Source organism: Sminthopsis crassicaudata, chromosome 2, assembly GCF_048593235.1.
Source record: "Sminthopsis crassicaudata isolate SCR6 chromosome 2, ASM4859323v1, whole genome shotgun sequence".
In the NCBI taxonomy this organism is placed as follows: Eukaryota; Metazoa; Chordata; class Mammalia; order Dasyuromorphia; family Dasyuridae; genus Sminthopsis; species Sminthopsis crassicaudata.
The window spans coordinates 385,654,671-385,682,511 of record NC_133618.1 but is presented as its reverse complement, the minus strand read 5'-3'; the positions used below and the strand labels follow the sequence as shown (position 1 = coordinate 385,682,511).

At 35.1% G+C, this 27,841-nt stretch overlaps 1 protein-coding gene across 1 annotated transcript in view; it reads right to left on the bottom strand.

Annotated features, from left to right (window-relative positions):
* LOC141556736 (serpin A11-like) overlaps positions 1 to 18,082 on the bottom strand; it is a 36,559-nt gene extending 18,477 nt beyond the window's left edge. Inside the window, exons 1-2 of the mRNA XM_074291395.1 lie at positions 17,979 to 18,082; positions 9,452 to 10,117 (exon numbers count right to left, since the gene is read on the bottom strand). Of these exons, the coding sequence (XP_074147496.1) occupies positions 9,452 to 10,094 (643 nt within the window). The 5' untranslated portion in view covers positions 10,095 to 10,117; positions 17,979 to 18,082. The remainder of the gene's footprint in view (positions 1 to 9,451; positions 10,118 to 17,978) is intronic.
* Between the last annotated feature and the right edge of the window lie 9,759 nt (positions 18,083 to 27,841).

Below are 27,841 nucleotides of genomic sequence, written 5' to 3'. Positions count from 1 at the left end.
ATATAGTATTATGCTAATATTTTTCTTAATATTAAACCAGCCCTGCATTCATGGTATAAATACTTTTTGGTTACAGGGTATTATCCTGGGGATGATTTTCTGTTGCTAATATTTTATTTAAGATTTGTGCATCAATATTCATTAGGGAGATTGGTCTATAATTTTCTTTCTCTGTTTTCAATCTACCTGGTTTAGGTATCAGTAGCATGTCTTGTGTCATAAAAGGAAGTTGGTAGGAATCCTTCATTCCCAATTTTTTCAAATAGTTTATATGACATTGGAGTTAATTGTTTTTTAAATGTTTGGTAGAATTCACATGTAAATCCATCTGGTCCTGGGATTTTTTCTTAGAGGTTGATTAATAGCTTGTTCTATTTCTTTTTTTAAAATGGGACTATTTAAGCAATTTACTTCCTCCTCTTTTAATTTGGGCAACCTATACTCTTGAAGGTAGTTATCCATTTCACTTAGGTTATCAAATTTTTTGGCATAAAGTTGAGCAAAGTAAGTCCTAATTATTGCTGTAATTTCCTATTTGTTACTGGAAAGTTCTTCCTTTTCATTTTTAAGGCTAACAATTTGATTTTCCTCTTTCCTTTTTCTAATCAGATTTACCAAAGGTTTATCTGTTGGGTTTTTTTCTTTTTCATAAAACCAGCTCTTAGTTTTATTTATTAATTCAATAGTTTTTTTATTTTCAATTTTATTAATTTCTCCTTTTAATTTTAGAATTTCAAGTTTAGTATTTGATTGAGGGGTTTTAATTTTCTCCTTTTCTAGCTTTTTAAGTTGCAAGCTCAATTCATTGATCTTCTCTTTCTCTATTTTATTCAAATAAGCCTCTAGAGATATAAAATTTCCTCTTATTCCCACTTTGGTTCATCCCACAAATTTTGGTATGTTGTCTCATTGTCATTCTCTAGGGTGAAATTATTAATTGTGTCTATGATTTGCTGTTTCACCCATTCATTCTTAAGAATGAGATTATTTAGTTTCCAATTACTTTTTGGTCTATTTACCCCTAGCTTTTTATTGAATGTAGTTTTTATTGCATTGTGATCTGAAAAGAATGCATTTACTATTTCTGCCTTTCTGCATTTAATTTTGAAGTCTTTATGTCCTAATATATGATCAATTTTTGTATAGGTTCCATGAACTGCTGAGAACAAAGTATACTCCTTTCTGTCTCCATTCAGTTTTCTCCAAAAATCTACCATACCTAACTTTTCTAATATTTTATTTATCTCTTTAACTTCTTTCTTTCTTTCTTTCTTTCCATTTTTTTTTTTGATTTATCTAATTCTGAGAGTGCAAGGTTGAGATCTCCCACTATTATGGTTTTGCTGTCTCTTTCTTCTTGCAGCTCTCTTAACTTCTCCTTTAGGAATTTAGATGCTATACCACTTGGTGCATATATATTTAGTATTGATATTACTTCATTATCTATGCTACCCTTTAGTCAGATATAGTTTCCTTCATTATCTACTTTAATTAGATCAATTTTGCTTTTGCTTGATCTGAGATCAGGATGGCTACACCTGCTTTTTTCTAGTTCACCAGAAGCATAATAGATTCTGCTCCAGCCCTTTACCTTTACTCTGTATTTTTCACCCTGCTGTAAATGTGTTTCCTGTAAACAACATATTGTAGGATTCTGGCTTTTGATCCAGTCTGCTATCTGCTTTTGCTTTATGGGAGAGTTTATACTATTCGAATTTATTGTTAAAACAACTAATTCTGTATTTTCTGCCATCTTATTATCCCCAGATTATACTTTTCTCTTTATTTTCCCCCTTATCCCCCTTCCCATTATTAAACTTATGGGCACCAATTGGCTCACACAGTTCTCCCTCTTGAGAATCCCTCCCACCCCCTTTGAGTCTCTTCTCCTTTCTTATACCTTACCCTTATTATTTCTGTATTCCCTTCTGTTTAGTTTACTCTTTTCATTTTCCCTTTTCCTCTCCCACTTTTTAATGAGGTGAGAGAAGTTTCTCTGTAAATCAAATATGCCTAATATTTTCTCTGAGCCAAATTTGATGAGAATAAGATTCACACAATGTTCATCCCCCTCTCTTCATTCCCTCAGATATGATAGGGTTTTTTTTGCCTCTTTGTGAGATGTAATTTCCCTCTTTTTCTCTCCACTTTTCCCTTTTTCTGATACAATCCCCTTTCCACTTCTAATTCACTTTTAAAAAATATAAAAGTAAAATTAAATTATACACAAGCTTTTTATGTATCCCTAACAGAAATACAGTTCTCAAGAGTTCTTTTTATGTTTTTATGCTTCTTTTGAGTCCTACATTTGAAAGTCAATTTTTTTGTTTAGCTCTGTTTTTTTTTTTTTTTCATTAGAAATAAATGGAATTCATCTGTTTCATTGAATGTCTAACTTCTTCCCTGGAAGAAAATGCTCAGCTTAGCTGGGTAGTTTATTCTTGGCTGTATTCCAAGTTCTTTTGCCTTTTGGAATATCAGATTCCAGGCCCTTTGATCCTTTAATGTAGAAGCTGCTTGATCCTGAGTGATCTTCATTGTGGCTCCTTGGTATTTGAATTGTTTTTTTTCTGGCTGCTTGTAATATTTTTTCCTTAGTCTGATAGTTCTGAAATTTAGCCACAAGTTTCCTTGGAATTTTTATTTTAGGGTCTCTTTAAGAAGGTGTCCAATAATTCTTTCAATGCTTATTTTCCTCCTGATTCTGTTACATCTGGGCATTTGTCTTGGCTCTTTTTTTCATCATAGTTTTCAGGGACCCCAATAATCCTTAGGTTATCTCTCCTAGATCTATTTTCCAGGTCTGTTTTTTTTTCCAAGTAGATATTTAACATTTTTTCTATTTTTTCTTTTTTTTTTTGTTTTGTTTTGACTGACTCTTGATGTCATTTGTTCAATTCTGATTTTTAATGAGTTATTTTCTTCATTTGTTTTTTTTTTTTTTTTTTTTTTTTTTTTTTTACTTCTTTTTGTATATTTTTAAATGAGCTGTTTTGCTCTATGGGGTTTTTTTCCATTTCACTAAATTTTTTTTAAATGAGTTATTTTCTTTTTCCAATTCACAAATCCTACTTTCCTGGGAGTTCTTTATCTTTTCCAATTCACAAATTCTTTTCCCCTGGGAATTCTTTACCTTTTCCATTTCACATTTCAGGAAGTTGTTTTCTTTTCCCACTTTATCAAATCTTTCTTTTAATGAGTTATATGCCTTTTCCTTATTCTCTTGCAGAGCTTTTCTTTCCTTTCCCCATTTTTTTTCTAGTTTTCTTTTAAGATCTTTTCTAATTTTGTCTAGGAGAGCCTTGTGTGGTGGGGACCAGGTTATATATCCCTTTGGGGTTTTGTCTGGAGACTCTCTGATATTAATCTCCTCAGGGTTAGAAATCTGTTCTCTTTCAGTATAGAAGCTATCTATAGTTAGAGCTTGCTTTGCTTTTTTACTCATTAAAAAAAAAAACAACCTTTGAGGTCTGCCTTTAGGGTAAGGAGGTTCCCAGCTTACTCTACAGAACAGGGACAAATGGACAGTGTCTGTCCTGTGAAACAGACTGTGAAGGCTGCAGAAGTGAAACTCCCCTGTGAAGAGCGGTTGGGCTATGGAGTGTGTCTGTGCTGTGGTTGTGCAGCTGTGCTGTGGTTGTGTGACTGTGCTGTGATTGTGAAACTGCTCTGTGATCATTCAACTGTGCTGTGATCATGCTGAATCACTCCTGGTGCTGGGTGGGTTTGGCCAGATCCTGTGAAACTCTGGTGTTTTGGGGTTACACTTTATCTTTTTTTGTGTAACTTCTCTGCTGACCTACTGCTTTACAACCAAAGCAGAGCAGCCAACCTGCAAATTCTCTACTTGTGGAGACTGTACCCCACCCCCAGTCTGCTCAGTATGCGATGGCCTCTGTGTTCTGCCTCCCTGTCTGTGCTGGCCTCCTCCCACCTGATCAAGACAGACCTTTTCTGGTCATCTTATGACCAGAATTATGGTCAGATTATCTTCTGTTGGTAATTTGTTGTACTCCCAATATTCATGGATTTTGCCAGTTAAGCACTATTTCAAAGGCTGAATTTTATAATCAGTAGTGAGGATAGAAGGGGAGCTCAGAATGAAGCATGTGTCCTCTCCACCATCTTGGCTCCACCCCAAGTTTATTTCTTATAGGAGTGTAATGTTCAGGCTAGCTTTCTGGAGGACCTCAGGACCAGCCTTGATCTTAGTGAAGGAATACAGGAGGCAGGAGAGCCACTGGGAAGATGGCCAAAAATGGAATGTCTCATTTTCAGTCCTTCTCAGCCCTTAAATGCTCTATTACAATTACATCATTACAGCATACTGTGTACATGTGAACTAGAGAACCATTACATCACCATACTAAGTATATATATATAAACTAGAGAATCATCATCTCATTAATTCCACTGAGTTAACACCTTGTTGTAAGTATTCTGGTTTCAAATATACTTCTCCAGAGTTTGGCTCTCCATATCTCCCACTTTCTTTTGTTTTAGAACACAGGTGATCAGGCCCTTCCTGATTTCTCAGGAAGAGAGATGAGAACACCAAAAAGGAGGTGATCATGCCCTCCCTGACTTCTCAGGGAGGTGAGAACACCAAACCAGATATTGTTAGCAGTTTTCTTCTGGACTGAAGGGTCTTACTTGAAACAAGTATACATAAATCCATCAGCATGGGAGATATTATACAAGCACATAGTAATATAACATAGACTAGTAGTGATGTAACAAACAACATGAATCAACATAGTGATGTAACAAACAATATGAATATACATGTTCTTAAGTCCTACAAGTTAGATACATAAATAACAATCACACATACACCTCCTTCAGCAGCCAAAAGATAGTTCAAAACCAATTCATTGTCCATTACTTCATGTGTCAGGGAATCCAAGATTCCTGCAGGTTTGGAAGTCCTGTAACAGTCTCATTATATATATCAGGGAATCCAATGATTCCTGCTGGTTTTAAAGTCCTGCAGCAGTCTCATTAGCAATTTTTGATTTTCATGATTCAATTGCCATAAGTGCCATGCTCTTCCAGTGGTGGGCGCAGTCAGTGATGGAACCACCCCATGTTTCTTGGGTCTTCTCCTTTATTTCAAGGGTCTTCTCAATCTTTCTCCTATGGACAAGGCAAATATGGCTCATTGGCACCCATCTTATTCCTTTTCCATCTGTAGAGATACAAGCAAACCCTCTCCCCCAAGCAGTTAGCCTATCTAGTCCCTTCCATTCACCACTTTCTAGATCTCTCCATATCACCTGGCAATTATCTAAAAATAGTGGAGCTGCTCACACTGGACACTGCCCTTCTGGTGGGTTATAAAACCTGTCTGCCAGAGTCTCTGCATCTTTATCAAAAATAAAAAAATTAATAGTATAAAGAGCTAAATTTAAAAGTTTTCTAGGGTTACCTGTGGATTCCCCCTTTCTTTTGTTATGGATGTCTTGATGTCTTTATTTCTCTTCTCTACTATTGTCTGTCCTTGAGAATTAAAAGGTATGCCAGTGGTGTGTAAAATCTTATACTATGCACAAAAGTGTGCAAAATGTTTAGAAGTATATGCAGGTCCATTATCTGCTTTTATTGCTTGTGGCACACCCATAACTGCAAAAGCTTGTATAAGGAATTCAGTGACTACTCTGGCTGTCTCTTTTGCTGCTGGTATTGCAAAAATAAATCCTGAAAAGGTGTCTACTACAACATGGATAAAAACAGACAACCAAAAGATTTATAATGGGTCACATCCATTTGCCAAATTTAATTGGGTCTGAAACCACAAGGATTCTTCCCTGAATCAGGGAATGTAGGAGCATGGAAAGGAAGGCAAGCTGTGCAGGCTTTTACTATGCTCCGATGTTAGGATTACAAGGTGAGAACTCAGGTTGTCTAGGCAATTCTCTAGCTCAGAATTCACACCTTTAGTTCCAGCCTTTAGGGGGAGTTTACACCTTTGAACTTCTGAAAAGGAGTTTACACAATCTTTAAAAGGAGCAAGTTCATTAGTTGAAGTAATTTTCCCACAAGTCCCTGAGTCTCATATGCCCATTCTCTGGGAGGATAAAAGAAGACAACATTGGGCCTGGACAGGCAGTCTGGATTGGGGAAGGACAAAAGCTGGAGGAGATCAGAGCTCCCAAGAAACCTGCTCACAGAGAAAAAATTATACAGAAAAGAGATCTCCTCCCAGAGAAGGACTACAACTGAGAGATGACAGGACCTTTCCACTCCTAGCTTTCTCTTTTGTTATCCCAAATTGCAAATGTAAAGCTCGAGCAGCATGATGATATTTAGAATGATATTCTTGGGTTGCCTGAAACAAAGAAGTATTGGCTAACATGGTTAGAAGGCTATCTGCCTTTGAATTTCCATCCACTGCATTGGTATAGTCAATTCACGAGTGAAGAAACTTCTCTTATTAGTGCAGACTAGAACCTTCTCTGCAGCTTAACAGTCTTAGGAAGTTGCTTAGAATGCTCAGAGGTTAAGCAAGTTGCTTAGGGACACACAGAGAGTATTTTTTAAAGGTCGGTCTTGAATGAAGGCCTCTTGGTTTCAATGCTGGTTCTGTGTCCACCATGATACATTTCCTCAGGCGAATCATGTAAAGCCGCTCTCTTCATTGCTCCCCAATTGCAGTCCCTTTCTCCCATCAGGTTGCTTCTTTGCTGATTGATCATGTTGAAGTACTGAACTTCTAATGATTCTTTGTCTGTAACATTGGCTGCCATCATGCTCTAAGTGTTTTTTTGCCTGGGGCCCTGGAGCTGACCCTCACCTATTGCTTCCCTGAGTCAATCTACATTCTGATGCCCAATGGAAGCCTCTATTGTATTTTGGACATGAGGTCTGGGGTGTTGTTCTCCCACCTTGTCTTCTTGCCAACATTGAGCTTCCAGAGGCCCTACTTTACCATATTGAAAGCATTGAGGAGTCTCTCTCGAAGTGCCTTGCCAAGAGGGACCCTGTCTTTCCATGTTCCTATCGCAAAATATCTGCATCATAACCTGCTTATAAAAGGTAGTTGTACCCACTAGGACACAGAATCTATGATCTCCTCTAAAGAAGCATCCTTGTCTAGTCCTTGTATAATTCTTCTACAAACCTTATTAGCATTTTCTCTAACAAGTTGCCTTATCATAATTTCTGTTGCTGCATTTTCACCAATAGTTCATGGGACAGCTGTCTGTAGACATCCCATAAAATCAGCAAAGAGTTTATTTGGACTTTGTGCTATTTTTGTGAAGGCTTCTCTTCTATCTTATCTTCCTGGGAGAGTGCCCCATGCTTTGATAGCAGCAGCAATTTGCTCATATGCTGCTATAAGGTAATTAATCTGTGCTAAAGTGTCTGCATAAAGACCTAAACCTGCTAGTTGATCAAAGGTAAATGGCATATTAACTCCAGGTTACCTATTTCATTGGGCTTGTATTCTTTTTTTTTTTTTCCCTGAAGCTGGGGTTAAGTGACTTGCCCAGGGTCACACAGCTAGGAAGTGTTAAGTGTCTAAGACCAGATTTGAACTCGGGTCCTCCTGAATTCAGGGCTGGCACTCCATTGCGCCACCTAGCTGCCCCCTGGTCTTGTATTCTATAGAGTTCATTATACTCAGAAAGCCACAACAAGATTGCTATAGATTTCCAATCATTAGGGGTTAAAATTTCAAAAGGCAAATTCTCTAATAACATCTTAACATAAGATGATGTAGACTCATAAAAAGTGCAAGCTTTTTCAGATCTTTGATAAGTTCCAAATTAAACAGAGTGTATTTTCTTTTTTCTTGATCTGAAGAGTCAAACTCTTCAATCACAGGATATGCTTCTATTTTCAAATAAGATATATCCTGTCATTCATTTTTAGCTTTAATTCGTGCCTTTTGTATTCATGTCATAGGGAGTGGACAAAACTGCTTCATGGGTGGTGTTAATTGAGAAGAACCACACTCTTTAATTTCATCAGCACTGTACTTAACTCTTTTCTTGTCCAATTCTTCATGTTTTTCAGCTGAATTGTCAGTATCACCCCCCTCCTGCTCTTTATCCTTCTTTCTTATTTTAAAACTTGTGGGATTCCTTAAAACCAATTGTATTATGTTGTATATATAGAATTTAGAAATTAAATTAGGACCATTATCATTGTAATATTCAATTAATTGCTCTCCCACTAGTTTCCACTTATCTGGCTCTAATTTTTCTTCCTTAGAGAACCAAGGAGACATGCACTCTAATATTTCTAAGAGTTTAATGATCTGCTCCCAAATTACAAACAAACCTTGCTTCTTTATTAACCTAACTATGCATTCTACATACTTCCCTTGGGATGGAGAAGGCTCTTTTCTTAGTTATTTGCCACATTTTAGTTGAAAAATGAAAGTGACTAGTTTACTCACCCTATTTCTGAGTCACAGGGACTTCTCCATTGAAATTACGATCACTTTAGTCAAGCTGCTGAGTGTAGGTCCTTAGCCCCACATTGGGCACCAAAATGTAATGTTCAGGCTAGCTTTCTGGAGGACCTCAGGACCAGCCTTGACCTTAGTGAAGGAGTACAGGAGGCAGGAGAGCCACCAGGAGGATGGTCAAAAATGGAATGTCTCATTTCCAGGCCTTCTCAGCCCTTAAATACTCTATTATGATTACATCATTACAGCACATTGGGCATGTGTGAAGTAGAGAACCATTACATCACCATATTAAGTACTAAGGATATATGTGAACTAGAGAACCATCATATCATCAATTCCTGATGTTAACTTAGTTAACAACACTTTGTTGTAAGTATCCTTGTTTCAAGTATACTTCTCCAGAGTTACATAGGAGGAATGGCTAAGATTTCTGCCTATTTGCATAAATCCTTTCAAGCAATCCTAATATTGGAACCATTAGAGGTGAGGAGAAATCTTTTTCAGACTTGTTCACTTGTGGTTGATCTTATTGACATAAATCTCTGAGGTCCTAAACAACTTGGAACACCATTATTTTATGTGAACTGAAATGAGCTCAAGACATTTGCAAGTTTTGAAAGAGATACTGTCTTTAAGTCCTAGAGAAAAGGTCTAAAAACTTTATGTGTGGCTCCAACTTCCTGTCAAGTGATTGGATTAATTTTGGCCCAAAGGAGCATCTTTGCTTCCTTTAGAGAACATGAAAAACTGAAATATGAAGAAGTACTGGAAATGAGATTGAAACCCAGTTTTCACAACTCCAAATCTTTCTCTCCCAACATCACAGCTGCCTATTTATATAAGCTATTTTACCTGCCTCACTTAATGGAAATGAGATACATGGGTAACAAGACAAGATGGGCATCACATGGGAGGAGACAGAAACAGATTCACCTATCAAGCAGAGATTTCAATGAATGATTTTTTAGTTCTTTCCAAAGCTGAGTCCTCTGACTCTACAGAGCAGAGATTTATATAAATAAGCATACTCACCTTTAAAAAATACATAATTCACAAGCACCATTACAGTGTCCTGATTGAAGTCTTGAAGAAATTCTCTAATTTTCCCATAGGTTTCATTCTCTATGTATTTGTTAATCTGTCTCCTAGTTGAGAAAAAGTTAGTGAAGTTGAAGGTAAAAGTTGTGGCTTCATACCACTCCTTCATGGTATGCCATTCATGAAGTGATTTTAATTGCTTATCCAGGATCATGAAACTTCCTATCTTCAGTTCATGTTTTTTGCTGCTCAGGTTTAGCTTATAGATGAGATGCTGGAAACTCTTGTAGATCTCAGATTCTGGTATCTCTGTGAGGTTGAAGCCTAATCCCTCTAGGATTTGGGTCTGAACTGTAGCTTGGGTCCCAAGGGACAACATGGCTAGAGCCATGGAGATGCTCACAGGGGAGAAGAAAATGTTCTCATTGGGAGTTGCCAACGTTAATTCCTTGTATAAACGTAGGGCAAAAATAGTATTGCTAGTGGAGATTTTATGGCATGGCAGGAATGTTTCTGAGTGTGTTTCATCCTGTAAGTAGATCTCTGTCTCATTATTTTCCTCCCAGTCAGGAAGAGGCTGACAGTGGACAACTGCCAGAATTCCAATCATCAGCAGCCATATATAAGTAGCCTCCATATCAAAGGGATGTGAAAATAGTTCTGAAAATAATGGAGAGCGATTTTAGTACTTTCTTCTAAAGCTTTCAGTAACCCCCCTTCTAATATACAGTCAGGGAATCAACTAACTTTCCACCCTTAGTTTCTGTATTTTTCTTAGTTTGATCTTGCCAAACTCATATGTTTACTTCCCTCAACATAATTTGCATGTTTCCCCATTTTTAGGTTTTGATCATAATGTTTTTCCCATCTGAATTGCTCTCTTATTTCCCCTTCTTCTAAGGAAAACCTTTCTGTCTTTCAAGGCCTAGCTCTAATCTTTGCTTCTCAAAACACTCCATGATCATCCTATCCAGAATTGCTCTCTCACTACAGCACAGCTAACTGAACTCTTATAGCTTTTGTTCATACTGGTTAAAAAGTATTTACCTATCATATGTTATTTTCTTTTGCTGCCATTTACATACATGTTATCTCTTATTTTAGGAGATAGCATGAAGACATGATACCTTTTATGGTCTATATAACATTTAGCAATCCTGTCACCTCCAATTTCCTCATCTGTAAAGTTTTGGGGGAGACGCTTTCTTCCTCTATCTCATGCTAGTACTATTCAACTTCCCTTTATATGTTGTCATCCCTTCTTGGAATACAAACTCCTTCAAACCAGAGACTTTTTCTTATTTAATCACTTCAGTTGTGCTTGATTCTTTTCTGACCCCAATTTGGCTAAGATATTGGAATGGTTTGCTATTTTCTTCTCCAGATGATTTTAAAGGTGAGGAAACTAAAGTAAACAAGATTAAATGTTTTGTCCAGATTTACATAGTTAGTTTTTGAGACCAGATTTCAACTCAGGAAGATGACTTTTCCTCTTGGACCTCTTTTGCATGCAACATCTAACTGCTCAGAGACTTCTCTTTCTCCTCCTCCTCTTCCTCTTCCTCATCCATTTTCTCCTTCTCCTCCTCCTCCTCTTCTCCTGCTCCTCCTCCTTCTCTTCCTCTTCCTCCTCCTTCTATTCCTTTTCCTCCTCATGTATAGACCATCAAAAGGTCAAAATGACATAATTTGCAAACTGTATTCTATATTAACCAAATGATTAAACTTGGACTCTCAGAAGACTTCAACATCACAGCAGTCATTTCAATCTAAGTTTAACCTTTTGGGGCAAATGTCTTCATCTGGAGCCATTTTATGGAGGCAGTACCTTAGCAATTTGTATTGCTGACAATTAGTGTTGTCAGGAATGTCACACAGATCTCTGTGATTTTGGGTTGAGATAGCCTATGGGCAATGGTTGGCTGAAAACTGAAAGATGATTTTCCCTGATCTGGTTAAAAAAAACTTTAGTGAGGATAGATGTTCAGTGTTAGCTGTGGTGGTGAATCATCCTTCTCCAAATTCTGATGGATTATAGCATACCCAGTACTGGGTGAAGTGGCTTTGGTCATTGCTATATGGAGATTGCTCTTTGATGAGGAGCTCCTATACCAGACCAACCAGATGGGGGTGGTTTAATCTTCTTAAGGTTATATTGTAAGACAAGTTCATAAAAGTTCAAGAGATTGACATATTTTGCTATTTTATACAGACTGGCTAGCATTATGGGGTTACTTGCTAAATTCTTCTAGGCACATGAAGGTGGTCAGATAGAGGGAGGTACATGAATGTGGATGGTATCTACCTTGCAACTGGAAAGAGTAATGTGATAAATGGATCAGTTTACGTAAGAATAGGCCCAATGTGTCCCACAATGAGTGTTCCTACTTTTCCAAATTGATATAACTATAGGAACGAATGCAGCTATTACTAACTTTTTTTTTTTTTTTTTTTTAACTGGAAAGACAGCACTTCTGGCCAGTAGTCTTGGAGACTGTTCTTACAGGTTTTGGTGGATCCTGAGACCTGACCCTGAGTTCTAACTGGTCCATTGGCCTTGAACTTGGAGAACTTTAGGATTGATTAGAATTTCCAGGCTTGCTGGGGAAAATGGAAATTTAGTGGACAAAAAGTTAATATGGATCAGAAATGTGATATGTCAACCAAGAGAAGTGATGCAATTTTTTGACTGTTTTAAGAGAGGCATAGCGTCTAAGACTGAGGGTAGAAACTGTCTTTTGTTTCTTTTTGTATCCCTAGTGCCTAGTACAGTATCTGGAACATAGTAAATGTTTACTGATTTATAGACTAGGTGACAACCCTCTCCCTGATCAGACCATTTATGGATTATTACTTTTAGAATGGGGTGCTACATTTCTTCCATTTTTCTTCCTCCATGTAAGTTGACAATCATGCTAGTAGTGTTAATATAAAGCTTTACAAGTGATAGGATAATATACATATCAATATGTATCTAACCAGCATGCATTGCTGTTATCTACAAGGTCAAATGAGATAATAATTGAAAAGGTCTTAGCATATTAGTATTAAGTTAGTGCATGTAGTAAGTGTTGCATAAATGTTAATTTCCTTCATCACCACTACTACTATTTAGTTCTACTTCTACTGCTGCTATGTTTGGAAGTTTAGGGTAAGAAGAGAAAATGAAAGAAAGAGGTCCTCATTCTTCTTACTCTTCTCCTTTCTCCACCCCTGGCTAGGAATATGGACTAGTCAATTTTTTTTTTTTTTAATACCATAACTTTTTACTCTTATTGAAGATCTCAATTGGTGTGACTTTTTCTTGGTCTAGATATCTATTCTGTCCTTCTCTTTAGGAAACAGAAGCCTACCTGGGCTTCTGTTACTCAGTCCAAACTATTCAATCTGCCTAACCAATTGTTCCATTAACTTAGGGGTGTATGGCTCTATGTCATGTGGTTCATCTATTTTTGCTCTTTATTAAAATAAAAACTAAACTATTTTCATCTCAATCAGTTTAGCTTCTAGTTTGGGGAAAAAAATCCTAGCATTTTGATCAGAAGCTCAAACTTCTGATTTATTTAGACCTATGTATAGCAAGCCATTCAACAGTGTCTTCCATTTCTCTTACTCTGCATATAATAGAGATAAGCCAAAAATCATGTTTATTGGTTTTGGATATCTAATTATGGATCACTCACTATGACTATAGGAGACAGAAATCTGAGACTAGAAACATTAAGGAAATAGAAAATTTAAATCATGTGAAAGATTCTTTTGACAGATGGGACACATGGGAAGAAGTTAAGCCTTTACTATACTTTTATTTATCTTAAAAAGTAATCAATACCAGCGGTCACTTCATTTGAATCACACAATTCCTCTCTTACCTCCCAGTTCCCTATTTCATAGAGTGGATGCTTGTCTGTTAGAGCCAGACCCAAACTGCTCATATTCTAGTCTCAGAAAGCTCTTTTCCTTTCTCACAACCACTGGGATGTAGCTCTGATAGCCATTACAAAACAGTCAATGGGTACTGCCACTGATGTACTCATCCTTGTTGTCCCAGTTGCAAAAGCAACCATCTTTGAAACTTAGTTTCATTTCTAGGTGCTCTGACTAATCAATATCTCCTCCAGAGTTTTATTCTTATATTGTAATACAAGAATTTTTATTCAGACATATAGAACTTCTATTCCTGTCATTCATTTATCTCTGTCTCTAAAAAACAGGTTAGAATTTTAAAATACATACATGCCACATTTAATATCCATTAAATAAATTAATTAGCAGGTACATTTGGGATAATCCTTTTTTCACCATATTGATATATTTAATTATTTTTACAAGTGTATTTTAAGTCATGAAAATGACCATCAGCCTTTGAAATTAAGGTGTAAACAAAGTAAAATTTATCTATTTCCCAGCCTATTTGATGTACTGTGAAGTATCTATTGAAAAATAACTAATAGTCATTAAATTAAATGGAGAATACAAGTGTCCAAGCAGGTACTATTGGTTAGAGATACCCTGCTAAAAAATCTTTGGTAAAGAATAATTTTTTCTTACCTAGCCCTTTGAGATGAAAACCTTAGAATTACTTGGCACATTGGGTAGTGGTCTTGATTAGCCATGGATTCTCAATTGGTTATCAATTGATCTAATCATAATCTCAGTAAAATTCATAATCATAATCTCAGTAAAATTCGCACAGCCTGTCCAGAGTCTGTAGGAAATTGTGTTCATAAACTTTTCCCCCAATTCATAATTGTAAAAAAGTCTCTCATCTAGTCATTTTATGAATCTCTTTGTTCAAATTTAAGCACAGATGGACACATCTATTTGATTATAATACTATACATGTTGCCCTCTATCAATTTATTCTGTTCAAACTGTCTCTATCTTTAGAATGTTAACTCTGTTTTCCTACCTTTGTGATTTTGCTCAAACCATTCCTGGAATATCCTTCCTTTCTTTTTCTTTGTCTATTGAAATCTTTATTTAGTCATATATTTATCTATTCACTAATTTATTATTTTATTCATGCATTCACTTATTTTTTATCCATTTATTTTTTCTGTCTGTCTGTTGGTCTATCTATCTATCTATCTATCTATCTATCTATCTATCTATCTATCTATGTATCTATCTATCTATCTATCTATCTATCTATCTATCTATCTATCTATCTATACATTGACCCAGACACTGAACCCACATTTTGCAGTAAATGACGCTTTTTGGTCTTGTGATTATGTGTTCTTAATGGATATGCTAGTGAGGCAAAGTGGTTGAAAATCTTACCAGTCTAAAAAGTCTGAATATGAGTCTGATTATGAGAGACACAACCAAGCTGAATTTGGAGCCTTTCTACAAAAATATTGCCTATTATGGGTTGTTGTTATTTTTTAAAACAACATTCCATTTCTCAAACCTTCATACTGGCTTCCCTCCATATCTGGAACATTCTAATTTCTCATTTCCAACTCTTAGTTTTCCTGGCTTCCATTAAAACTCAAGTCTAAGTTCCCTTTCTTTAGGCCCTACCCTTTTCCCTCTTCTAGCTGCTAATGCCTACTCTGTATAATTCTTATATACTTAGTTATAAATATGTAGCATATGTATGTATACTATACATATATATATATATATATTATTACACACACACACACACTATATATATAAGGAAGGGGCTGCTTTTTTAACCTTTATTTATATATTCAACAATGTCTGGTACATGGTAAATCTGGTACATGGTAAATGTTTAATAAAGGCTTTCACATTGACTGTTTGAAGGACAAGAAACTGATGTTCCAGGTAAACAAAGATTAGGGAGAACTTCAGCCTGTGAGAACTGTTATCTTTGGTATGTTGCTTTATGGTTGGACCTGGACTATTTTACTCTACTCCTTCTGTTCAGGCCTCAGCTCAGAAGCCCATTTTTTAGTAGTCTCCTTCTTATGAGATCTACCTTCCTCTCCTACCTCTAAAAAACAAGGTCTATTTGAGGGACAAGCTCTCCCAGCAAGATCATCCTAACAGATAGACTGTCCTGTGTCTTTCCTCTACCACTTTTCAAAATAACTACCCTGGGAGAAAGAATTCTTATTTATGATTTTGTACTGTCCTAATAACTAGGAACTTACATATAGTAGGGGAGATAAGACATGTCGGCAGCTAACTATAATAAAAACAAATCTTTGATGACTACTATTGAAGAGAATAGTGGGAAAATTCAGAGTAGGGAAAGATAACTTCTGTCAATGAATAACAGAATATACTTCATCGAAGAGAAAGAAAATACTTTTGACTCTAGTTAGCTGAATATTAGTGAGATGGCATTTCAGGCTTCTCTCTCATACTCTCTTTTTTATGTGTCTTATATGTCTCTCACAAGAACTCTATAATTCCTTTATCTGATTATAATCTTTTTCATCTATCATTCCATCTTCCTCTCTGCCTTGAAACTCCAAAATTCATTCTTGTCCTACTGTGACCTCTAACTTTTCCATTTTTTCCTATGCCATCAATTTTGTCCTGGCCACATTTTCCTCCTTTTCTCATTTTGATTACTTTGCCAAAAATCTTGGCAAAAATTGCATTGTCCTCTTCTCTTGAGTCCTGTAAGGCCCTATTCTATCACTTATTTTTCCTTACCAAGACTCTCTTCTCTTTCGATTTTTATGACCCTACTCTCTCCCAGTATTTCATCTGTCTATCTGACTGCTCTTTCCCTGTCTCCTCTAATGGATATTCATCCAGGCCATAACCATTAACTGAGTTTTTTCTAAGGTTCTATCCTGGGCTCTTTTCTACCTCCATATTGTTGCTTAGTAATGTTATCAATTCTTAGGGATTCAATATATATCCAGGAAATTCTCAGATCTATTTATCCAGCTTTAAGTTTTCTCTTGATCTTCAGTCTTGGATTGCTCATGGCATTTTTCCTTCTTACTTATGTGCTGCTGAACAAAGCTAGAGAAAAATCATAAAACTGTGTTGAATGGATCCATTACAAATTTGCTTTAAAATATAAACTGAATTCTCATTGCAAGTTAATCTTTTTACACATCTCTAATTGACTCACTTTCCTACTCACTACTGAGTCTTTTCAAACCTTTTTTTCTCTCTTTTCAAATTGTCTATAGCTGACTCTTGACCTTATCAGTTAATAATCTTGCCTGGTGTTTCATTGAAAAAAATTGAGGCATTTATCAAAAGTTCCTTCTCTCTTCCTCAAATCAAATCACTCAGATGCCTTTTGCCACTCTCTATTCTATTCATCTCCAGACCACTTGAAGATCCTTTTAGACTTTAGCTCTCAAGACCTTTGCCAAAATAAATCAAACTTCTTTTTATTTACATATCCCATTTCATCCTGTTTTCTTCAGCAAATTACTCGTTTCATTCCAATTATTTCATTAATTCCCACTGTCTCCCTATAAACCCTGTCTTCTTCATCTTTGTAAACCCCTCACTTGATCATACTTTCCTGATATCCTATATCTTTCTTTTGTGGCTAACTTTTTTTGACAAGTCCGTCTCTAATTAGTACCTTTATATCCTTTCTTCTCACTCTTCTAAATTATATACACTCTGGCTTGCAATCTCATCATTTAACTGATACGTTCTCTCCACATTATCAATGATCACTTAATTGGCACTTCTAATGACCTTTTCTCAATCTTCATTCATCTTGACCTCGCTGAGGCTGCTGACCACGCTTGTTAATCATTCCTCCTTAAATTTCTCTTTGAGACTCTCTTCTCTTTCGATTTTTATGACCCTACTCTCTCCCAGTATTTCATCTGTCTATCTGACTGCTCTTTCCCTGTCTCCTCTAATGGATATTCATCCAGGCCATAACCATTAACTTGAGTTTTTTCTAAGGTTCTATCCTGGGCTCTTTTCTACCTCCATATTGTTGCTTAGTAATGTTATCAATTCTTAGGGATTCAATATATATCCAGGAAATTCTCAGATCTATTTATCCAGCTTTAAGTTTTCTCTTGATCTTCAGTCTCATATTCCCAATTACTTATTGGACATCTTAAACTGGATTTTCTGTAAATATCTCAAACTCGACATATAGGCATGCACCAGAGATTTTTTGTGAGTTTTGTTCCTAACCATCACAATAAAATGAATATCATAATAATGTGTCACACAACTTTTTTGGTTTCCCATTGAAAATAAAAGTAATGTTTATACCATAGTGTAGTATATTAAGTGTGTGATAGTATTATGTCCAAAAAGACAATGCATGCACCTTAATTAAAAAATCTTTTATTGCTGAAAAATGTTCTAGCCTTTACTCCTAAATTGCAAAGAATGGGCTAATCTTGCTTCCCATCCTCTCAGATACTGTTTTAATAGACAGTTTTATATATTAAATGAGATATTTTCCCATTTCAGAATGTGAAAGGACTATATCCTTACTTCAGAGGACTTTTAAACTTTACTCATCTGAAAAAAAGAAATCAAGATAACATCAACCAGACATATTCATGTAAGGTTTCCAAGGTAAAGTTGTACTTACAGGACAATTCCAAAGAGTCTGCCCAGGGCTTCAGGTCTGCATTTTCTTCTCCTTATTGAGAAAACAGTGTTTGGAAATCAGAGTCAGTCCAGTCAATATTTGCCAGGTCATTTCCTGGAACTTATTTTTAGTCAATACTAACAAGAAACAGAAAACTATTTTTACAAAAACAAGCATGCAAATGATGAACAAAAAACAGGAACAACTTTTCTCTTCCCTTTCTCTTCCCCCCCTGCCATTATTTATTCTTATGGATAGCAGTATTCCAAGGGAATGAAATACAGGTCCTGTTCAAATTTGGCCCATAGAACATTGTTATTCCAAGTTTGTTCTGGTTCAGTGTTTTTAGAAAATTCAAAGGATCAGTTTGAACTAGTTCATTAGAATGTTCTAAAAACCTTTCATTTTTTTTCTTTTATGATTTAAAGTCATTGCATAAATTTTCCCCCTAATCTGCTCATTCTGTGTTGGTTTACTTAAGTCTTTCTAGGGTACTCTGATTCTGTTCCGTTCATAAATTTTTTTTTAATGGCGCAAGATTATTCCTTTATATTCATATACCATAATTTGTTCATACAGTCCAATTGTTAAGTCCTCACTTTATAACTCTTTATTCTAAGAAAAAGTGCCGTTATTAACATTTTTTGTTTATTTAGATCCTTTCATCTTGTCTTTGACTTTTTTGGCATCCATGTATATAGAGGCAGTGACATAGATAAAGGACCATTCTAGAGTCAGGAAGACTTGAGTTTAAATCCTCAGATGTTTATTAGATGTGTGACCATGGACAAGTCATTTAACCCCGTTTATCTCAGTTTCCGCATCTATAAAATGTTTTGTAGAAGGAAATGGCCAACTGTTCTAATATCTTTGCCAAGGAAACCCCCAAAGAGGTCACAAAGAATCATAAAGACTGAAAAATGACTGAATAACAACAACATTGGTATTGTTGAACAAAAATGTATGAACAATTTAATTATTTTGATATTGATTTTTAGAATGATTAGACTCATTTACAGCTTCACTAACATTGAATTAGTATGCCTGCATTCCAACAGACCTTGCAGCAACTGTCTTTATTCCTATTTTGTGTCATGTTACCTATCTGATAAGTGTGATATGGAAGTCAGAGTTGTTTTTCAGTTATTTTTCAGTCATTTCTGACTCCTGTTCTTAAATGTTCATATCAGTTCCTCATATAGTTTGAATATTACACCTTTGCCAGATAAATTTATGGTAATGTTTTCATCCATTAACAGTTTTATTTTAAAATACTAATTATGTCACTCTTGTTTTTCATTTTTGCAATTAAAAATATTATTGTCCATTTTAATATATATGATCTTATCTGTCCCTTGTTTGTTAAAAAAATCTCTCTCTATAATTGTAAAATATATGCTTTTTCCTTTTTTATATAATGTATTTATGATATGACCTTTTATATTTAGATTATATAGGTATATGGAGTTCATGAATATGGTATGATATATTAAGCCTAAGCTTTATTTCTTTTTTTGGCTGTTTTCCAATTTTTCCAGCAGTGGGAAATAATGAATCCCAACCCTAGTAGTTAGTGAGTATCGTTGTGTTTATTGAACACTATGGTACTATATTTGCTTGCTGTTGGATCTTATTTAACTAATTTGTTTTATTGATTAAATTTTTTATTTTTTAAGTATTAAATAACAGTTTGATGGTTACTTTTTGGTAGTGTGGTTTGAGAACTGGTGCTGTTATACTGTTAAATTTACTTCACAATTTTCCTAGGGATTTTTTTTTTTATTATTATAGTTTTTATTTACAAGATATATGCATGGGTAATTTTACAGCATTGACAATTGCCAAGCCTTTTATTCCAATTTTTCCTCTTTTTTCCCCTCCCTCCTTCCCCAGATTGCAGGTTGACCAATACATGTTACATATGTTAAGGTATAAATTAAATACAATATATGTATACATGTCCAAACAGTTATTTTGCTGTACAAAAATAATTGGACTTTGAAATAGTGTAAAATTAGCCTGTGAAGGAAATAAAAAATGCAGGCAGAAAAAAATAGGAGGATTGGGAATTCTGTGTAGTGGTTCATAGTCATCTCCCAGAGTTCTTTTGCTGGGTGTAACTGGTTCAGTTGAATACTGCTGTATTGGAACTGATTTGGTTCATCTCATTGTTGAAGATGGCCATGTCCAGAATTGATCATCATATAGTATTGTTGTTGAAGTATATAATGATCTCTTGGTCCTGCTCATTTCACTCAGCATCAGTTCATGTAAGTCTCTCCAGGCCTTTCTGAAATCATCCTGTTGGTCATTTCTTACAGAACAATAATATTCCATAATATTCATATGCCACAATTTATTCAGCCATTCTCCAACTGATGGGCATCCACTCAGTTTCCAGTTTCTGGCTATTACAAAGAGGGCTGCCACAAACATTCTTACACATACAGATCCCTTTCCCTTTAAGATTTCTTTGGGATATAAGCCCAAAAGTAACACTGCTGGATCAAAGGGTATGCACAGTTTGATAACTTTTTGAGCATAGTTCCAAATCATTCTCCAGAATGGCTGGATGTATTCATAATTCCACCAACAATGTATCAGTGTCCCTGTTTTCCCACATCCCCTCCAACATTGCACATTATCTTTCCCTGTCATTCTAACCAATCTGACAGGTGTGTGTAGTGGTATCTCAGAGCTGTCTTAATTTGCATTTCTCTGATTAGTAATAACTTGGAGCATCTTTTCATATGGCTAGAAATAGCCATATTTTTGTTTTTCCTCTTCTACAGGTCTGAGAGGTAAACTATCCTATGTTCCTCTAATTTATTTATAATTTCACAAAAAAAGTTTCTATAAGAAGCCTATTCCAATCATCCTTAATGATAGAGCCTTCTCTCTCTTGATTTTCACTAAAATTAATCTAAAAACTATCTTGTTTATATCTTGCTTCTATGTTTTTTCCCATTAGACTGTGAGAAAGGTTTTTCTGCCTTCTTTGCACAGTGCCTACTTAATAAATTCCTGTTGACTGAGTGTCTGAAAATAACCTTTTCTGTATCTATTGTTATAATAATGTGATTTAAGACATGGTCCATTATATTTATAATTCCTATAGTTATATTCTTTTTGGGGGGAGTGATCAATATTACTACCACCAACTTTCCCCTCGATAATATCTTTTCCCCTTCAAATACATATTTGTCCTTAAAACAATAATATTCACGCAAAAAAAATCATTCATTAATTATGACTAGAAAATGTAGATGTCATTCTGTATTCCTAGTCTACTTCTTCTAAGCCAGAAGAAGTAACATGCTTAATCATGAGTCTTTTGAAGACATACTTAGTCATGACTTTTATCAGAGCTTTTAAGGCTTTCAAAATTGTTTTCCTTTACATTATTGTAGTCATATAAATTATTCTCCTTGTTTTGCTAACTTTTCTTTCCATAAATTAATGCATTCACTCTTAGATTTCTTTGACTCAATTCCTTCTATAATTCAATATTGCTCAATAATTCTTTATTATGTTAAAATATCTTGATTTGTTCCCCAAATAATAGTAACAAACTATTTCTACTTTGCTACAACAAAAAAGTGTTATAAATATCTTGGTTCACATGGATTGATTTCACTCTGTCTTTAATCAATTTGGTTTAATGTAATTCAAAGATTTTTTCCAGAATGGTTAGAATATAATGCTTAAGAAACTGAGGCAAGATAGAAATTAGAGAGCATTTAATATTTTATTTGAAAGGGAGAAATTTACTGGGACCAAATGGATCCATGATTTGGTCCTAGGGCTGAATGAAACTATCATCTCCAAGAATCCAGCAAACAATGTGAGTTCTCAATGACATATACACATGTGGCTCAGATGCAAGGAATAGACAGAGGCAGGAGTGGAGTCAGAGTGCTAAGAGCAGGAACAGGACTCTGACAGGGTAGGGTGAAGCACTGGAGATGGGAGAGGCATCTGATAAAACAGTATCTGATATTATGATAGATTGGGGTGGGGAGAGGCATTCTGATATTCTAAAATATAAATTCTTTTAAGTTTATTAAATATTCTGATGATTAAGAGGGAAGGAGTGGTTTTGCTCAGAACAATTAGAAACTGAGGCAGAATAATTCAGGGAAACCAAGGCAGGACAATTTAGGGAAACTGAGTCTGGACAATTAGGGAAATTGAGTCAGGACAAAAAACAAACTGTGGCATGACAAGAAAAATTCAAGTATTTATGCATTATTTTTGTTCTTCTACTTTTGATCAATTCCTATAAATAAATTTTAGAAATCAAATTTTCATTGGATAAATCTATACAAATATTTTCCCCCCACTTTTAGCTATATTCTTTCTAATTCTAACTATCAATTTTGGTGTTGGCAATGCTTTTCAGCTTTAAGCAATTAAAACTGTTCATTTTATCATTACCATTTGTTTTTTGGTAAAGGACGAAAATTGTGAAATTTTCCCTTCTCTGTCAGTTTGTTTATTGTATGACTGACCTTTCTTCTTCTACTGAGATGATCATGTGATTTTGGTATTTTAGTTTCTAATTTTATTTATGTTGATTGTTTTCTTAATGTTGGAACATCTTTGAATCCTTGGTAAAAATTTCAGTTGGCTGTAATGAATGTCTTAGATAAATCATTGTTCCTAAATCTTAAATCCTAATTTGACAGGATATAGTCTAAAATTTTAAGAGTTAATTTTAATATTGGTCTATTTTATCTTTTTCTGGTTAAGATATTAGAACTATATCTGTCTGATAAAAGAATTCTGATAGGGTGCTCTCTTTTTTATTTTTTGAGAATAATTTCTGAAGTATTTGTACTATTTATTTGTAAGAATTCTATAGGATTCTTCTTTGAATCCATCAAGATAAGATTTTCCCACTCTTTAAAATTTTTTTCTTTTATGCTTTTTTTGGGGATTTGTTTATTTGTCAGCCTTCTAATTTGTAAAATACAAATTCATCTAATTAATCCTTTATTCTATTTTGTTAATATTTTTCTTCTCCCCCCAGAAGACTGCTTTACCTGAATCCCAGAAAATTTTGAAGGTTGTTTTATAATTATTATTTTCTTTCACATAATAATTAATTGCTCTATGATTAGTTCTTTAAGATATTCTTTTTTTTAATTTTTAATTTTTTTTTATTCATTTTTCCAAATTATCCCCTCCCTCCCTCCACTCCCTCCCCCCGATGACAGGTAATCCCATACATTTTACATGTGTTACAATATAACCTAGATACAATATATGTGTGTAAATACCATTTTCTTGTTGCACATTAATTATTAGCTTCCGAAGATATAAGTAACCTGGGTAGATAGACAGTAGTGCTAACAATTTACATCCACTTCCCAGTGTTCCTTCTCTGGGTGTAGTTGTTTCTGTCCATCATTGATCAACTGGAAGTGAGTTGGATCTTCTTTATGTTGAAGATATCCACTTCCATCAAAACACATCTTCATACAGCATTGAAGTGTACAGCGATCTTCTGGTTCTGTTCTTTTCACTCAGCATCAGTTGATGTAAGTCTCTCCAAGCCTCTCTGTATTCCTCCTGCTGGTCATTTCTTACAGAGCAATAATATTCCATAACCTTCATATACCATAATTTACACAACCATTCTCCAATTGGTGGACATCCATTCATCTTCCAGTTTCTAGCTACAACAAAAAGAGCTGCCACAAACATTTTGGCACATACAGGTCTCTTTCTGCTCTTTAGTATTTCTTTGGGATATGATCCCAATAACAACAATGCTGGGTCAAAGGGTATGCACAGTTTGATAACTTTTTGGGCATAGTTCCAGATTGCTCTCCAGAATGGCTGGATTCTTTCACAACTCCACCAACAATGTATCAGTGTCCCAGTTTTCCCACATCCCCTCCAACATTCATCGTTATTTGTTCCTGTCATCTTAGCCAATCTGACAGGTGTGTAGTGGTAAGATATTCTTTTTTTAGGATTTCATTGTGTCTTTTTGTTTCTAATCCTTGAACTTGTCCTTGGTCTGTTTTTACTGTTACATTCTATTAAAAATGTATTAACTATTTCTGTCATTTTATTTTTAAAATTCTTCCCTCCCAATTTTTCTAAAATTTCCATTAGAATTTATATAGATATATATATATATGTGTGTGTGTGTGTGTGTGTGTGTGTGTGTGTATGTGTGTGTGTGTATGTGTGTGTATTCCTTTGCAATACCATTTAGAAGATTCCATAAGTCTTTTAAGTCTAGTTTCTCTAGCAAATTGTTTAGTTCCATATTTTCCTTTTTATCTTTCTGTTAGATTTATCTAAAATGAGGAGAAAGATTTAAATCATTTTGTGTGACAGTCTGTCTTCTCATAGTTCAATTAATATTTTATTTATCTATTTGGATGTCTAGAAATGTGGAGTTTATAAATTTATTATTGATACTGGTTTGTTGTTCATGATTCCTTTTAGCATAATAAATTTTCCTTCATCTCTTTTTATTTTTAGAATGTTTGGTTTTGCTTTGTCAGATAGTAAGATTACAGCTCTTACTTTTTAAAATTCATGTGATACATAATTCTCTTTCCACCCCATCCCTCCATTCTTTCAGTTTTATTTTGGTAATATCTTTTTTTTTTTTTAATGTTTCTTGCAAGCAACTGATTGTAAGATTTTATTCCCCCCTTCAATATCATGTTTTGTTGGATTGTTTAAAATCCATTCACATTTAAAGTTATGAAAGTTAAGTTTATATTTTCCTTCATTTCATCTAATATCAGACTTTTTAAAATTATGATCCTCCCCCCACATTTTATATTCTAAACATAGAAATGTTTTTTAGTTACTTTATCTTAATCTTTTTTTTAAGGTGGCTTTATTTCCACTGGCTTCCCCTCCAATTTGTTACTCCCAGAATTTTGGCTATTAGTGGATTTTTCTTTTTATCTAGTTATTTAATTTTTTCCTCCTCGCCATCCAATTTTTCTTCTCAGGTGATCAAGCAGATTTCCCAATCCTTTCTTCCTTTTCAGTTAATTCTGCCCATTAGTCTTTTGAATTTTTTGCAATACTCCTTTCCAGCAAGGATTTCTCTCACTCTTCTCTATCCATCCTCTCTGTCTATTCTAGAACCTCATTGTCTGCTTCATGATCCCTATAATTATTTGGTTTCTCTCTATTCTCTGTATTTCTCATGAATCAAAACTTCTGAGGCAATCATTCTAGGGTCTTTCCTTTAGGCCGTTTTTGCCATTCCCTTGTAGAATTTGTACCATGGATTTCTCTTTTCTAATTTGCCACACTCTTAGATCAATGATATTTTAAAAATCGGTGACAGAGAAGACTTTGTCTCATGGTAGGACTCCATTCCCCCTCCTTATCCATTTCGCCAAATATGTTGTCTACAATTTATAACCTGGTTACACAGGTTATCTTATTATCTTATAGGTTATCTTATTATCTTATTATTATCTTATCTTGGCTATCTTATTTTCCTTATTTGGCTCAAAATTTCCTCCCTAAGTCCATGCCTTCCATTCCCCCAAAGTGCCAGTTACTCCCAGCAATTCAAAATTCCTCCCTCATGAATTAGAATGAATAGTATTTTTAAGTTCCAAGTCCTTGAGGCCATATCTAATATAAAAACCCCCATATCTACATCAGTGGAACCCTCCTACTGCCAAAGCAAGACCTCTTATATTTAATCTTTCCTCCCTATTCTTCATCCACTCTTCTGTAGGCTTCTTTCTTCCTGAGAGACAGAAGGGGTTACATTTGCCTAATTACTAGCCTTCAATTTGATCCAGAAACATGCTTTCCTCTATCCCCCACATCCTTATAAACCCTTCCATTTTGTAATGTAGACTTCCTCACCTCCATGAACAATATTGATTCAGCTGTAAACTGGGTGTGGCCAGGTGCTGTTTATAATGCTTCTGTTTTGCCTCTTCACTGTTACCTCCATCTGATTATTGCCTTCACTCATGTATCCTTGGTTACAATTAGAAAAAAAAATCTCTTACTACTCTCAACTCTTGTTGTTGCTGTTCTTGGCTGCTGCATTTATTTGTCCCTCCTGAATTTCTGTTTCTTGGGGCATTTGAAAAATAGTCTTTTCAGTTATGGTTTTCTTTCTAAGAATATTTTCAATGCATCTTTATCATTGGATATCCATCTTTTTCTTTTATTATGAAGTCATCCTGGGCTACATCTTTTGCATTACTCTTTGGAACACAGTATTCCATTCTTCTGTATTTTCTGATGAGTGCAGGATAGTCTTTGTATTATTCTAATTTCCTTTTCTTTGTATTTGAAGATCTTTCTTCTGATCACTTGCAGAATGTTTTTTAATTGAGCTGTCAAATTTAACTAGTATGTGTTTTAGAGTTTGCAGCCTTATTTTATTTTATGCTACTTTTTCTGCAAGTGATCTATGAATTCTTTCAATTGATATTTATTTTCAGTGTATACAAGTTCTATGTCATTCTATTTTATTTATTTATTTACCTTTTTGGTCTTCTGGGAGACCTATTATCCATAGTTGTCTTTGTACCCTGTCTTTGAGATTAGCATATTTTCTTGGAAAATGAGCATACTGTCTTTCAATGGTTTGTTTTTTGCTTTTCTTCTTCTTAGTTATCCTTTACGTTTGTATATTTGCACCCCTAGTCTATTCTCACTTTTATTTCTTTGGTGAGACTTGCCATTGCAGATTCCAATTTTTCTTTCTTGCAAGCTATTTTTGCTATTCACGATGAGAACTAGATAAGGAGTATCTAAATGAAATTAGGTTTAATTGAGGTCTAGTGGCAGGTTCGGGGTACAGGGAGTCAAATAGAGCTCCCCTGCAACCCCTTTGGATTTGGCGCAAGGATACAGAGTTAAATGAGGTCTAGTAGCAGGACAAGAGTCCTCTGTAAAGGAATTTACAGACCCAAAAACCTAGATTGATAAAAGAGGTTTATTATGGGGTTTGGAAGTAAGGTTAAAAGGTAGAAAGACACCAGAGCCAGGGTTGGGACCAGTGGACAGAAATCCTTGACATGGCCAGCTTAAGGATGCCATGTTTGGGATCTCTGCAAAGAATGGACTCCAGTTTAGCCCTTTTTATAACAGGGGGACTTTGGACCATCTGAAGGGGCAGTGGGTGGAGTCCCAGTTTGGCTTCCTACTTGAGCTTCAGCCAGGGTTAGAATTTGAATAGAATTCAATGGGTTTTTAGATAAAGAGGAAATTGTTTGTGCTTGGGATGGGGCAGAGTCCCTGAGGCAGAGTCCAAGGAGAAGAGTTTTGGGGTTTCCTCATCATTCAGACCATAAATTTTGCTCTTATTAGTCTTTTCCTTTTAACCACCTAGGAACAGCATGTTGTGGTTCCACATTCTCCTTAAATTTCACAGGGTTCTTTGCCTCATCAAGCATTGGATAATTTTTCTTTGTTTTGTAATATTTATTCATAGATGGCTAAGGTAGTTTACTAGATCTGGAAGCCCTATTCTTCTGTTAATGTTTTCCTTGTTGATTTATTTATGTTTAAAGCCTTTGAGTTTTCTTCTTTTTGAGATCTTTAGTAATTTTCCCTCTCCTCCATTTATTTTACTCTGTTGCTTCTTTCTAATTTGCTTCTTTCTGATGATGGTTTCTCTGGTGACTGAATGTCAGAGTACTTCAGCCTTCTTCCACACTGGATAATTAATAATTAACCAGCCTAGATCTCTGCTCTGGGTTATTTTTTGGGGGGACTGAAATGGTGCCAGCTGAATGTTGAACTCTTTCACTCAGACTTAGTAGAGAGCTGCACAGTTTTCTCAGTTTCCACCCCACAACCTACAATATCCTGTTCTCTCATATTATTGTATTCTATCTGTTCCT